The sequence below is a fragment of the Echinops telfairi genome, unplaced genomic scaffold (assembly GCF_000313985.2).
Source record: "Echinops telfairi isolate 266 unplaced genomic scaffold, ASM31398v2 ScPeMD7_2;HRSCAF=8, whole genome shotgun sequence".
Taxonomy (NCBI): domain Eukaryota; kingdom Metazoa; phylum Chordata; class Mammalia; order Afrosoricida; family Tenrecidae; genus Echinops; species Echinops telfairi.
In genome coordinates this window covers 6,628,790-6,644,389 of record NW_022103898.1, presented here as the reverse complement: position 1 = coordinate 6,644,389, position 15,600 = coordinate 6,628,790, and the positions used below count along the sequence as shown (strand labels likewise).

The window sequence follows — 15,600 nt, the reverse complement described above, 5'->3', positions numbered from 1 at the left end:
GATGACTTGGGTACAGAGTCTAGTACAGCCTTCTGAAGCTCCTATTTTGTAAGTTTATGTGCGAGATCCTGCACTGCTAGGCCCGTCATCCGGTGTAAGGTCAAGGAAAACACTCTCCTTATCAATAAGAAACGCGTGTGTGCGTGCGTGTGCTTAAATGCATTGTTATTGTGTGTTGTCCAGCCGGCTCTAACACATCCTGACTCCATAGGACAGAGCAGAAGTGCCCCCAGGGCTTCTGTGCGTCAAGTGGAGTTATTGGAAGGCCCAGTGAATCCTGTGAGCCGGACCTCAGCAGGCCTGCCCCGTTTCTCTGGGTCTCATCAGCTTTCCGCCTAGCAGTACAGGGACTTGTCTAGAAACTTAAAATACGTGATGAAAGGGGCTTTGGAAGAGACCCCTGTGTAGTGGTTCTGGAAACTTACATCCCCTGAGTGTTGAGTCAGTTCCGACTCGTGGTGCCCCTGTATCACAGAGAAGAACTACGACCAGCGCTTTCTTGCTTGTAGTCTTTAGGGAAGGAAACAGAACGGTAGGCCTTTCTTCTTCGGTGTCACTGGAATGGTCAAGTGCAAATTGTTTGCACCATGCAGGAACCTAGTCTCAACATTAACAAGCCTTTAAAACACAGACTCCAGAAGCCTGCTATCAGCAGTGTTGATTAGTGGTCTGGACGGAGATCTGACCATCTTTCACACTGCAGTTTACTAGTAGGGCAACGCTGAGAATCAGAGAAGGCGTTCCATTAATATTCCCTTCCCTGACTGAGGTTGAAACCAAACAGTGACCCCACCCCCCACCTTAAGTGAGCTGGTCACAAGGAGTAGAACCCTGAGGCAAGAGACCACCCAGGAGAAGCAGCCAGAGGCCAGGAAGGGACACCCTCCAATGGTCTGCTCCAGACGCGCTCTACCGAGAACTGAGCGCTCACTCACTCCTGCAGTAACCAAAGTGTTTGCTTCACTGGGCATCACAGCAACAGGGCTGTGATGAAGGCTATGCTAGGGCCGAAAGACCACCCCACATACAAACATGCTTTAAAGAGGGTCTTTTATTAAGCCTTATACAAGACAAAGACAAAGCAAGCGTCACCCTTGGGTGAGGGAAACTATCAATCCACACACACACACACACACACACGAGACGCAGGCTGATGGAGTCTGTGCACGCACAGGCCCGGTGCTCATTATGTACACATTATTATATATCCATAGACAGAGACAGCGAAGTCATCACAAGGCCCTGGTGGTGGCAGGTCATTCATCACGGGTGCAGAAGCAAGGGAAGGACCATGACTTGGACACACCCACAACTGCAGGTTGTATAGGGTACAGGATGGGCAGGGCCTGGCCACAGAGTGTTTGAGGTATTCCACATGATTGTGCAACCCCGAGTCACAGCCAGGAGGAGGCTACCAGGCAATGCCAGGACCCCCAGCCTTCCCATGAAATCTAGGAACAACTGTTGGATTGGCTACTTTGGGTAAAGGCTCAGACAAGTCCCCCAGCTCTCTAGGTGAGCATCTCTCTGCGCTCTTCCTACGTAATCTGCTTTCAAGCCCACTCTTGCAGGGGGCAACTGGGCTGGCCTAAGCATGGGCACATTGCTGGTTAAGAGGCCAGCAAGGTCTGGGGAAGTAGCAACGAGCTCAGATGGGGAATGAGCTTCCATGATGGAGTTAGGGCTCTCACCTGTGGACCACTCAACTCCCAAAACTCAGTCACTGAGTCAAGGCCAACACACAGAGACCCTAGAGCACAGGGTAGAACTGCCCCTGTGGGCCTCTGGGACTGTAACTCCTTACGGGAGTAGAAAACCCTGTCTTTCTCCCTCAGGGTGACTGGTGGTTTCAAACCGCTGACCTCACAATTCGCAGCTGAACACATAACCACCATGCCACCAGGAACAGCCTTCCCCCAGGCTTCAAGCACCAGGAAGTTCTCCCTTTGAAGCCCGTAATCAGTTAACTTTCGGTCCTTCTAGTCATGTTTGACTCATCAATAAAGCAATGTATTTTCATCAGCTTTCGTTTTCTCGCATAGCAAAGCAGCGGAAAGAAGGGCAAGCCCAGACTGAGATACAGCACCGGAAGGAGTACTCTAAAGTATCTATTCTCAGCCGTGTCATGTCTCAGCCATGTCTGGCTGTTTAGTGAGCTTCTCCAGGTTCTCTCAAACGCCTCCCACTGTTAACCGTTAGGTTACTCCTTTTTAAACTCCTTTTACTGGGGCTCTTACAGCTCCCATGACATTCCATACATTGATTGTATCGAGCATATTGATATGTAGGTTGCCATCATCATTTCCAAAACATTTTCTACTTGAGCACTTGGTATCAGCTCCTTTTTCCCCACTTCCTCCACCACCCTCCCACACTTGTGAATCCTTGATCAATTATATATTGTTATTATTATTTCATATCTTACATTGTTTTTTGTCTCCCTTCACCCACATTTCTGTTATTCGTCCCCTTTGGGGGGGGGTTATGTATTCAAACTTATGCTAGTTTCCCCCTCTCTCCCTCTTCCCCCTCCTTGACCATCGCCCTACTCTCATGATATGGCTACTCCCACTACTGTTCCTGAGGGGGTTATCTGTCCTGAATCCCATGTGTCCAGAGCTCTTATCTGTACCAATGTGTGTTCTCTGGTCTAGCCAGATCTCTAATGTAGAAGTGGGCCCTGGTAGTGGGAGGGGTCAGTGCTATACCACACCTTAATTGAATTATCCCTTTCTTATGACCCTTCTTTGGGGGAATGTCCAATTGTCTACAGATGGGCTTTGGGTTTCCACTCCAAGCCCCCTCATTCACATTGATACAGTTATTTGTTTTGGATCTTTTGATATCTGATACCTACCCCTGTTGACACCTCTTGATCACACAGGCTGCTGTGCTTCTTCCTTATGGGCTTATTTGCTTCCCTGCTAGATGGTCGCTTATTTAACTTCAAGCCATTAAGACGCCAGACGCTATATCATTTGATAGCTGGCACCATCTGCTCTCTTCACACATTTGATTGTGCACCCATTTTGTCTTCAGCAATTGTGTCGGGAAGGTGAGTATCACAGAGGGCCAGGTTATCAGAACAAAGTGTTCTTGTGTTAAGGGAGGCCTTGCGTAGAGGTCCATCTGCTATCTTAATACTAAACATGTAAATATACATTGTCTTCTATCCCTTTCATTATAAATGAATGTATTTACATATTTACATGCCTATAGCTATACCTCTATAAATATCTTTGCCTCCTATTTCTTTCCTCTATTTTAGGCTATTCTTACAAACATTGATACTGCCACCATCTTGGTGGATAAGGAATGTTTCTGGGTTCAAAGTGTTTCCTCGGGGACAGAATCCTCGAAGTGGGTGGCCAGGTAAAGACTGCCGAGCCCTTTCTCTGCCGCGCCTCAGGCACTCACCTGGGTTGCCCACAGAGTACCGGGAGTTAATGTCGGTGTTGATGCTCAAGTTCTTCAAAAGCGCTTTATAGTCCACTTCACTCTTATCAACGTTGTAGTGACTTGAAAACCTAAAACACAAACGATCGTTAGTGCTCGGAGCACGTGATCTGTGGGATCACAGAGGGGCTGAGCGTTGGTACTGCGGTGCCCGCTACAGTGTTGCTGGGCAAAGGGTGTGGGTGCACCCAGTTGCAGGCAGGGGAAGGCCTGGTGCTTTATTTCCAAAACCAGAGAGCCAATCAGCCACTGAAAACCCCACGGGCACCTCCCTCCGCATTGGGAGATCACACGGGCAGCACGGAGCCAGGCAAAGATGAAGGCGGCAGAGAGGACGGGGGACCGGGGACCGGGACAGCTGGGGAGGGCCTGGCGTGAGCGAGGGCCCGTGGAAGGGATTGCGTTGATGGGGGCCTGATCGCCGGATGGAAAACGATGATCTCTGGAAACCTTCAGTTCATTCTCAGTTAACCGTGAAACGAGCAAATGAACAAAACCCTGCTGGGGCAAGGGTTCTGCTTTGAGGCGCATGGCGTGACGGGCCAGGAACCAGCCTCCTCTGCGGAGCACGAGGTTGTCACCCCATCTCCATGCCTGTGTCTCACTACAGGTAGACTTCCACAGTCAGCCCAGGACAACAGGAAGCTCGGGATTAACGGGCAAGGCATTATGGGTACACACGGAAGATCAAGAGACACACACGTTCATCTCAAACAAACAAACAACGGGACAGGTGGGTTTGGGGGCCTCTTCAGGGAAAGCTGTGCCTGTAACACCCAAGGTGGGCCCTTTGTAGGGAGGGAAAGGGGACCAGACAACCCCAGGGACAGCAGGGTCGGCCCCCTTTCCATCAGTAATCCAGGAAGTGGCTCTAAGCCAGGATTCGGTTGGCACTGCCTTGGGCCGGCCATCGCTGGGACCAAGCATGTCCTGGGACTAAAGGGAAACGGAGGCCTAGGTGGCCTATGGCTTCACCCTGGTGAAGAGCAGAGGGGCAGGGATTTCCCAGAAGCCATCCGGGGTGTCTACCCCTCAGAAGAAGCCTGAGGGACACGGCAGCATGGTGCACCCCTGAAACAGACCCAGATATTCTTTCTAACGCTGGTGGTGGGGCTGTCTCCACTTCCACCTCCGTGGACCAGAAAAGGGGTGTGTTGAGGGGCCTAGCTGGGGTCCCCACCTGTTGCCCACTTCTTGAGTGCCAGGTCTCAGGGTGTTCAAGCTCCGCCGCCACCACTCACGACATGTGAGGCCACACATGGGGCACCGCACCCCACTGTCCCCAGCAGCCAGGACTAGGAGGGGTCCAGCTGCCTCCAGCGGTGGTGCTCCCAACCCCCCACTACACACACACACACACAACCACAAATACACATTCACACACACACACATTTGCAGACAGACACACAATCTACACATTCACATACACACATAAAACACTCATATATCCCCCACATACTCACACATTCACACACACACCCCCATACCCCACACATCCTCTCACATACCCCACCCCCACCATACACAGCCCACACCCTCACAGAAATGCACGCCTCCCCCCAGCACCTCCCTCCCTTAGCACATACACACCCACACACACACACATCAGATAAAGGGGTCCATGGGATTTTGTGTTTTGATTTAGTTATTGTTGTGATTTTGCCTTTGTTAAGCCCCTGTGTCCGATGGTGCACGTCTGTCCCTGGAGACGCGGGGTTTGGGGTGAGCTCTGCGTTGCTGCATTTGTAATAGGTGGCCAGTTCTTGGGTGTCCGGACTCCCTCGTCTCCATATGTCCCGGTTTCTATAATTGTGGAATCCCAGGCTGTGCTCTCAAAATGCAATCCCTGGCATTTCAAGGACTGGCCGTTTCTGTTCTCCGCATTCCACAGGGAAAGACGCCACTGCTTCCTTTTCGCCTACCTTGGGTTCCGCTGGGATGAGTCTTGACTATTCTTCTAACGAGAACAACTGTGTTGAGATGATCTCTTAGCTGCCAGCTGTTCGCATTGAAACTCCCTGAACAGCCCCATCCTTCAGGTGGCCTCTTGCTGTGGGACAGACAATAAGGTCCTGAGCGCCAGCACCCAGGTGATGGCAGTCCAGTGGTAGCACCCGGATGACCGTCAGGATCCTTGGGGGGAGGGCATCCCCAGCCTTCCCTTTTTCCTGAAAACCCAGCATTCCTGACAATAGCCAAGTGTTGTTCAGAGAACCCCGACCTCATCCCAATACGTAGTCAATGAGCCCTGGGGGTGCAGAGAGTGATACGCCAGCTGCAAACCAACCTCAAGGTCAGCAGTTCCAGGCTGCTCCTTGAGAGAAAGATGAAGCTGTCTGCTCCCATAAAGACTCCCAGGCCCCCAAAACCCACAGGAGCCATTCTGCTCTTCCCAATCAGAATCAAGTTGGTGGTGGTGAGTTAGTGGGTCCATCCGCGTTTGGGGGGGGGGGGCGGGGTAGAGGGAATCCCAAGGGAGTCCTTCCTACAGGTAAAGCTTCAGAGACAAAGTCTCAGGCCGTACAAGAACTTCGAGCTCAAAGGGTTTTGGGAAGAGAGTAACGCAGCAGAGACACTGATCAGAGAGAAGCCAAAGGGCCTTTTTCACCACCCTGAGCTGGAGCAGGAGACCCCAGGTCTTCAGAGCCCATCAGTCAGGGCAGTGAACGGGGCGGGGGAATCAATGACGCCACCACTGATCATCCCTCAAACCTCTGCAGCGCTGCTCCGTGCACTCTGCTCCGGCTTTGCTCAGAGGCTCAGGCAGCAGGCTGTCCCTTGGTGGTTTCTTGGTTGGTTGGTTGTTGGTTGGCTGGCTGGCTGGCTGGCTGGCTGGTTGGTTGGTTGGTTGGTTGGTTGGCTAGTTGTTCGGTTGTTTATTTGGTTGATTGATAGTTTAGCTGGATGGTTGGGTAATAGGTTGGTTGGTGGGTGGGTTGGTTGGTTGGTTGATTAATAGGTTGACTGGTTGGTTGGTTAATAGGTTGGTTGTTTAGTTGGAGGTTGTTCAGTTGTTTTGTTGGATGTTTGGTTGTTTAGTTGGCTGGTTGCTTGCTTAATTGGTTGGTTGTTTAGCTAGTTGACTGGTTGGTTAATAGGTTGTTGGGTTGGTTGTTGTTTAGTTGGTTGGTTGTTTAGTTTGTTGACTGGTTGGTTAATCAGTTGATTGGTTGGTTGTTCTTTTTTTTTTTTGGTTGGTTGTTGTTTAATTGGTTGACTGGTTGGTTGGTTGGTTGGTTGATTGGTTGGTTAATAGGTTGATTTCTTTGTTGGCTATTTAGTTGGTTGACTAGTTGGCAGGTTGGTTGGTTAATAGGTTGACTCATTGACTGGTTGGTTGGTTAATAGGTTGATTGGTTGGCTGGCTGTTTGGTTGGTTGTTCAGTTGGTTGACTAGTTGGCTGGTTGCCCACTGTTGAGCATACACTGTTTTGCCCGGAGACCCCTGGGGGAGAGGATGCAGGAAAGAGGGAAAGCAAGCACAGAAACTGAGGGTCTCAGGACAGACTTGGGTGATGACGTCCTCTGTGGGCCCTTGAGGGGCGGGACAGTATTCTATCAAAGAATGAAGATGCCTTTCATAGGGATGGGACCTTTATTTTGAGACACAGTTCCCACAACAGTAGCACCTGCACATGAGCCTGACTCTGCAGAATGCCTCGGGGCAGCTGTCACAGTACCCATTTCTTTTGAGAAAACCCAGCTTCAAAGTGGCCTGGGACCTTCTGTAAGACCCTAGAAGTAGGCAGGTATAGCCCAGACTTGACCCCCAGCAGCCCCTGGGTGGTACAAACTGTTAACTGAAAGGTTCGTGCGGTATGCACCTACCCAGAAGTGCCTCAGAATTAAATCTGAGGAACCTGCTTCGGGAAGGTCACCGCCTAGAGATGCCCGGGCACCAGGTCTGCTGGGCACACACAGGGTTGCCAGGAATTAGAGTCAACTTGCCTGGCAGCTGTTTCAGTTCTGCCGGTACCTGAAGGAGTCGACTCTGAGTCAGAATCGGCTCGGGCCGTTTGCTGCCTTTCGGTCTCCTGGTTTCCAAGGTCCTTCTCATCACACCAAGAGGTGCACGTTGGTGGGCGGGGAAAGCCCAGCTCTGACAGAATCGAAAGACTTCAGAGATGCTTTGTTTCCTGCTTCAGCCAGCAAACCACCCCCTCAGTAGGTAGAGTCCGTGCTGACAGGGCTGGGTTTCTGGAGGAAAGAGCAGGTATTTGAACTCCTGCAAGAAAACCATAAGGCAAGGGAAGACGCAGCCTCAGTTTGATCCGTTTCTTCTGCTAAAAGAAAGCAGTTCTATTCCGTGAAGTTCCTGCAGCCTTGTTGTGAGAAGGGCATTGTTTTGGGGGGCTTAAAGAAAAGGGAAAACACACACACACCCACACACATCCCAAAAACCTCAAATAAAAATGTGTGGTTTTCTTTATGATTCAATCCTTCGGAGATGGGGACACAGACAGCCACATTTTTTATAGATTTACTAGGCTGGTGACTGCAGTGCCAAGCACAAGGTTTATTGTCAAATAAAACACTGTTTTGTTTTTTGATTGCCTGTTTTAGGAGAGCGTTGCTTCTGTTCTATAATTGCCCGCACAAAATTATTTAATTTGTTTTGTTTGGATCTTATTCTGAACACTTTCCCAGCTGGAAAAAAAAAAAAGGAAAAATTAAAACATCTATTATGTCTTTTATATTGTGAGGTGGGTTATAAAGAGAAAGGGGAGAAAAAGTGGGGAAGGAACGACTTGCTTTATTTATTTTGTTTTTTAGCATCTTGAGGGCATCGAGAATGGAAGTCTCCGTGTATTTCAGATGCGGTGCACACCCCGGGCATTCTGCTTCCCCGGGGCGGGACAGGCTCTCATCTGGGACTTCGATGCGAGCCAGCACGTCTGTGACAAGGTGGTCGTGGGTTTAAGAGGGAGTGGACCCATGTGTGATGTGGACTACCTTCCCGGGGAAATTAGACTCCATGATCAGAGCCATGAAGAGAGAGAGCCCAGCAGGGTGGATGCAAATGGATGAAAACTTGAAATTCCTCGTTCTTCTTCTAACCCCAGGCCTTGCGTCCATGCCAGCGCCGGAAGATGGGCCACATGGGGACAGGGAGGTGGAAGGGCCCACAGAGCCCAACAGGAAGAGAGGGGTTGTCAGGAGACAGACACTTTACGTAACCCAGGTGAGCCCAGGTCTGCGGAGGCGCGAGGACACTCACCCTAGGGCACTTGAGGGGTGGGCTCGTGGCCATTCACCGTCATCTTTGAGATATGTGGGGGGCTTGGCAGGCAGAAAGGCCCGGCCAGTGCCGATTTCTTTTCGACAAGACCCAGAGTTGGGAGAGCGGAGGAGGGAGAGAGGAAGAGGTGGGATGGGTGGACCAGGAAGCCCAAGGGGCGCCATTGTGAAACTGGCTGGAAGTCTCCCCCCTCGGCCCCCTGCCCTCCCTCAGCGCCCCCCGCCCACCTCCCCATTCCATTACCTGGTGTACTCGTCCTCACCCATCCTCAGGCAGAAGGTCTCCAGGACTCTCCTGAGCTCCCACGGCTGCAGCAGGCCCGTCTTGTTCACATCCAGGAGCCTGAGCGCCTTGTGCAGGGTTTTACTGTTCTTGGAAACCTGTGCATGGGCACCCGAGCGGGCACAGAAGAGAGCATGCCTGTGAGGACTCGCCATGGGTGGCGCGTGGGTGTCTCAGCATGCTTCTGGTAACAGGAAGATGCTCTGAAAGACGCGCTGTGGTAGGCACGCAAAAGGACATGTCTGGCGGGGGGTGAGGGTGGAGGGTAGGGGGGAAATGAACGCCTTGCATTTATTGAATGTTTTCTGGGCAATTTTCTCTGTAAATGGGCGTAGAACGTTTTTTTAAAAGGAAAGGAAAACACACACACACACAAAACACCTCTTTCTGATGTAAAGCAGCAAGTCGCATCCCCAATCTACTCCCTTTCAGAACCCTATGAGAAGTCCTTTTGGGGGTGTTTTTAATTGACACTTAAAAAAAAACGATAGTTCTGGTCATCGCTAGACTCGTACAGTTTTTATTTCCCGCAGCCAAGCGCAAGCTAGGTTCACTCGTTTGTATCTGATGGTACTCGTCAACCCGTCTGAGTTTCGTGTTATTGTTGCTGTTTGTTTAAGATATGATGGCAGAGTTTCATAGTCAGCCACCGTGGAGTCACTGGGCAGGGGAGTCTGCGGAGCTCCACTCAGAGATGAGACGGAGCCCTGCCTCTCAGCCCAAGGTCACAACGAGGGGGAGGGAAAGAAACATGCCCCCCCGCCCCTGCCCTCCAGCCCTAATCCCAAACTGCAGGTTCTCACGACCCAGCTCAGAGCCATAAGGTTTCATCCTCCACATCTTTAAATAAGGAAGCCGAAGTTTAGCGAGGCTGCCCGGATTACCCGGCGCGGCTGGAACGCCAGGCTTGCTTTCAGCGGGTCACAGGGAAAGAGGAGGCACAGCAACAGGGTACCGGGGATACGAGCCAAACAGACAGATGAGACAGAGGCAGGCGGTGTGTGGGCCTTGGGAGAAGAGGGCCAGCCGGAGGTCTTCCTGCGGGAGGTGACATGGGCAGGAGGGGTGGCCGGGAGCAGTGCAGCCGGGGCATCCCAGCAACACAGGAGCCTCCTTACAGCCAGCGGTGGCTGCGCAGTGACGCTGGCCGGGGAGGTGGGGGTCCTGGCCAAGAACAACTGCTACCCTGCCAGACCTCTTCTTCCTCTTCTTCTCCCTGACAGCCAGTCGTGCTGACTCTCGGGCTCCTGGACAAGCCTTCATCCTAGCCAAAGCCAGCACACTGCCCATCCTGGACCCCATCTGAAAGATGGCCAGAAAGAAAAGAGCCACCAGGCTGACTCACCTAACTTCCCTGGCATGGGAGCCATCCTCTTGAGTGCCTGTCCACTCCAGACAGTCATGCACACCCCCGGTCTCTGAACCCCCGCTGCCCAGCCTCTCCACTGCTAACTCCATAGCCATGCCTACAGTCTGCTGGGATTCTGCCAGGGGCCACAGTATGTGCTCCGCCCCTGTCTGCTTACAGCAGATGGACCCACCACTGTACCCCACCTGGCCTCAAGCCTTGGTTCTCTGCACAGAAATGACCTTTCTGGAGGGTTAAGGTGTGTCCCTACTCTCCAGGTGATCTCAGAACCACTCCACTCTGAGTTGCCCACCCTTCACCCACCCACCACTGCTCTACAAATGGCGGTGTCTCAGCCTCGCCTGCCAAAGCCTGCAGCAGCCAACTCAGCTGACTGCTTCTGCCTTCTAGAAACACGTGTCCAGCTTGGCTTCCCAACTCCCACCCCGCCCCACTTCCCCTCCGGCCCTTCCTTCTCCTCACTCTGGAGAGACTCTGGGTATGGGGCCCAGATTGCTCCTGATGACATGCCCTGCCAGGGCTTGCCCAGTCCTGCACTGTCCTCCTCAACTAGAGATGCACCCGTGTCTGTGTCCAGCCCCGCCCTCTTCCCAGAGCCCAGCTGGGGCAGCCGACTCCTTCTCCAATGTCCACTTTGGTCCCCCGCGGAGCCCCACTCTACCATCCCAGTGGACCTGGTTCTTTGTCCTCCCCTCCCTTCTCCAGTATGTCCGCACAGCCAATGTCAACCCCAGAATCCCCCTGTCTCACCACCGCCCCTCGACAGCCACTGCAGCTGCCCCCGTGGAGCCTCTCAGTATCGACCGTAGACCCCACACCTTGTTCTCCACTCAGCCGCCAAAGAGCACCCCTTCCCAGGCTTAAAGACCCCTATTGGCTCCCAACCTATTCAAAGCCTCATGGTCCGCCCCTCAGGAACCAGCCAAGTGGGTCTCACTTTTCAGCCCCACCATTCAGCCCTGCCATGCTGGGATCCAACCCCTGGAGGCTTTGCATCTGCGGTTCCTGGTGGCATCATGGATTATGAGTTGGGTTGCTAGCTTCAGAGTCAGGAGTTCAAAACCACCTGCCACTATCCAGGAGAAAGACGAGGCTACTACACCCGTAAAAAGTTCCAACCTCAGAAACCCTCAGGGGTGATTCTCTTCTGTCCTATAGGCTGGTTCTGAGTCAGAAGTGACTCCGTGGCAGGGAGATTGGCTTTCAGTAGCTGAAATTCAGCCCTTCACTAGGGCCAACTAAGAAGCCTTGATGGTGCAGTGCGTTAAGAGTTGGCCTGCCAACCACAAGGTCGGTGGTTCAAACCCACCAGTTACTCCACGGGAATAACTGTGTACTCTTGTAAAGATTCACAGCCTTGGACACCCCATGGGACAGGTCTACTCTGTCCTATAGGGTCATTGTGCATCAGAATTTATCTGACAGCATTGGGTCCAGGCCAACTAGGCACCTACCATTTCAGAAGGAGTGGACAGCCTGCAGTAACAGCCAACTGCCCTAAGCTCCTGGGCACTGCCCAGTGCCCCACTCCCATTATTACTCCTCCTGCCCTCCCCCACATAGCTTCAGGCATGCCAAATGGCTCGGAACCCAGGGGCAGGCCAGGCCCTCTTCCTTACCAAACCTGCAAGCCCTTTTGTTAGCAAAGCCCCCTCCTCAACCCCAGGCCCCAACATCCTCACCATCAGCTCTCTCTGCACCAGCTCCAGGCTTCCCGACTCTTCCTGACATCCCCCAGGACTTCTGTGAGCTTGCTCCCTGCCCGTCCGGCCCTTCCCCCAGGACCCAGACAACTCACTCGTCAGGGTCTCCGACACGTGCCCCCTGGGCATAGCCCCTGTGCTGGGTCACCGTTAATAAAACGGTGATGGTTAGGGGTGACGTCAACTAGATGCTTCTGGGTAAGGGGAGGGAGGAAGCCCGACCTGGATCAATTGAGCTGCAGCCTGATGACAGCTCCCTGGTACCCTAAACCTTTTGCAGGAGAGAGAGACTGAGCAGAGTCAACTTGAGTCCTCTTGGGCTCTTTACTTCTGCTGGAGCCGCATCTTGTTCTGTCTGGTTCTTCGATCTCCTGCTATCCCAGGAGCCCACAGTGGACTACAGACGGTGGAGTCATTCGGCTGGGCAACATTGGACCTCTGCATCCACCAGCCTGTGCCCCCCGCCCCCCTCACCCCACAACACACATCTGTCTCCTCTTCATCATCCTTCTTCCTGTCCATCAGCTTCCAAGAGTCAGGAGAGCCTGACTTGAACTGGACTAGACTGTGCTGCGTCCACAAGGGTGTTAGCCAGGCCTTGGCAGTCACTCGCACTCAGTTTGTTGTTCTTTCCCGGCCTGTTGGTTACCTTGCTGACCATGAGGGGGGAGCCCCTGGGAGCAGGGTCTTGGTGCTGGCTGTGCTGCGGCCCGGCCCAGCGCAATCCCTGGACGGACGGAAACACTCATCGATACTGGCAGAAGCAACCCACAGGCTTCCCACTGCTCCCTCGGCTGCTGGCCAGCCGGTCACGTTGCGGTGGTCTGCGTGCTGCTGTGGGGCTGGAAGCAATGCCACTGGATTTTAAACGCCATCAGGGTCACCCGTGGGGGGCAGGCTTCCTTGGAGCTTCCGGACGCAGACAGACCAGGATGACAGGCCTGGCAAGCTATGTCCACTCCCGCTCGGATAATCGTGTGACACAGTCTGGCTCACTTGCTTTTGGCACATCATCCAAAAAAACCCCAAACCAAATAGAGCCATGGAGTTGATTCCGACTCAAAGTGACCCCTTGGTGGGGGGCGGGGCTGGGGGTGGGGGGCTGCACAATTGTCCCTGTGGGTTTCTAAGGCTGCACAGGAGTGGCAAGGCTTACTGTCCTCCTGGTGATTTCAAACTGCTGACCCCGTGGTTAGCGGCCCAATGGGTAAAGTCTGTGCCCCGGGGCACGTCCTCAAGAGGGACTGGTCCTCTTTGGGAGGGCTCAGGGCCAGCCAGGGCGTGGAGGACAGCTTCTGCCAAACACACTGTCACACAAGAGACGCCTCGATAGACCCAGGTACCCTGGCAATGTGCCATGGGAGGAGGACACAGTGCGAGCCACCTTCTGCTCTGTCCTAGGAAGGTCCCCGCCAGTCGGAGGCACTCCCTCCGCACCAGCTACAACCCCTGGGTCCCCCACCCCATGGACTCTCTCGCCGGCCCCCTAGCCTAACCCTAACCCTAACCCTAACCCTAACCCTAACCCTAACCCTAACCCTAAACCTAACCCTACCCTAGACTACCCCCCCCACCCCAACCCCAACCCCCACACACCGGGCTTTCTCTCTGGCTTTCCCAGTAAGCACACCTTAAGACTTTGGTTTATCCTGAGCCGATGGCCAGGCCTCCCCAGGAGCCCCCTGGCCTCTGCCCACCAGTCCACAAGGAATGGAAACTTGACAGCCTCCCTCCAAACCCAGTGTGCTGCCCCATGACTGTCCTGAGAGCCCCTCCGGAAGACAGGCTGCCTCTCCTTGCCTGCATCACCCACCACCTGAGCCCTCTGTAAGGCCTACAAGCTAGGGATGGCGCTGACATTTGTAAGCAATTGGGAAAAAATACCAAAAGAGGCATTGTCTTTTATGAGGGGTGAGGATTTCAAATGTCATTCTCTACAGCTTGATTCTGTAGGGACGTGGCCATGCCCACTCATGTGCCATGCTCTTCCTTAGAGTGAAGACCTCTACTCTATCTCCTCTAAGCCATGGGAGGAAGGACATTGGGGGTTTCAAAAGATAAGTTTAAAAAAGCTACAATTATGGCTCTGAATGAGAGGTTTGGGAGCCAGGAAATGAGACCGGACCCTCTAGGAGGTGTCCCCAGTGTCCTCTCCTGGCCACCTCCACTTTCCCAGCCCTCGCCTCCACTTCCATCCCTGCTCTGCGAAAACACAGCCCTTGACATGCTTCCAGGCAAGGAGCCCACTGCTGCCGCCCCAGAGTCCCACACCCACCCAGAGGGTAGGCATTCTCTGACTTCTGGCTCCATGTCATGCCCCCCACACCTACTCTGAGAGCAGGCACTTGACTCCCCCGCTCCAGTGCCCTCCACATGCACCCTGAGAGCAGGCGCCCAGGCCCTCTCCCTCTCCGGTCCTTCACAATGCCCACTCTGAGAGCAGGCGCCCCACCCCTTCCTCCCTGGCAGTGCCTGGGTCTGGTAGATGCTGGAGGTGCAGCGGGGGAGGGTGGGGGGCAGGAGGCTGAGAGAAGACAACTCCAAGGAGAGTGGTCTAGAAATGAGAGAGTCTTCGATCTGGAAAGCAGGGCTTGGGCAACAAAATCAAATGCCAAACTCTGCCATTGAGCGGGTTCTGACTCACAGGAGCCCCCACAAGGGGTTTCAGAGACTGGAACTGTGTATGAGAGTAGAAGCAGGGCAGGATGCTCTGCAGGGTGACACGTGGCCGTGAGAACCCGGACTTGTTCTCCTAGCCTTTGGGAGAGACGGCTTCTCTCGGCTGGAGGGAAGTGAGGAACGAGATCGGCGGCTGCACAAGCCAGGTTGAGTGCCGTTTAAGTTGGAACACGAGATGCAGGAACATTGTGTGACATGTTAAAGGGCGGCATCATAAATGTTTCCACGCGAAGTGGAGACTGCCTCGTCTAGGTGGTTAAAACTGGCGATGGGGAGAGTAGCTCCCCCACGACCCACCACACCACACTCCCTGGCTTGGCGGGACCTCGAATGAACCATCCCAGAGTGTTCAATGGCTTCTCTTGACCTTCCTCTATGCCAAGGACCTGAGGGTCCCAATCTTGAGGCCTGGCATGAGACTTCCAGACCCAGCTACAAACCTATTCCCCGGGAAGCCTTAGATAAGCCAGCCGACATCTGTTAGGTTCCGTTTCCTTATCTGGGAAGTGTGGGTGAATAAGGTGCTGCAGCAGTATGAACAACCTGCGACAGGCAGAAGACAGTCTTGCGTGCTGAGAGGGAGGAGGCCTGGGAGCACTTGCTGATGAAGATCCAGGATGGCAGCCTTCAGCAGGGATCACGACTCAGTGGGAGGAAGACCCACGTCCTCCCTCTGGGACCAGTAGGTCACATCATGAGGAATGGAGAAAGGATTGAAGTTGTCAAGGACTTTGTCTTGCTTGGATCCACAATCGACATTCCTGGAAGCAGTAGTTAAGAGATGACATGCCGCCTTGCATTGGGTCAATCTGCTGCACAAGACCTCTTTCAAAGAGAGAACCGATTACAAGGACCTATATGTGACCTCCTCC

General features: G+C 53.4%; 1 protein-coding gene across 1 annotated transcript in view; it reads right to left on the bottom strand.

Annotated features, from left to right (window-relative positions):
- EFCAB6 (EF-hand calcium binding domain 6) overlaps window positions 1–15,600 on the bottom strand; it is a 253,365-nt gene that overhangs the window by 184,212 nt on the left and 53,553 nt on the right. The window contains exons 5-6 of the mRNA XM_045290796.1: window positions 8,939–9,075; window positions 3,418–3,527 (exon numbers count right to left, since the gene is read on the bottom strand). Coding sequence (XP_045146731.1) covers window positions 3,418–3,527; window positions 8,939–9,075 — 247 coding nt within the window. The remainder of the gene's footprint in view (window positions 1–3,417; window positions 3,528–8,938; window positions 9,076–15,600) is intronic.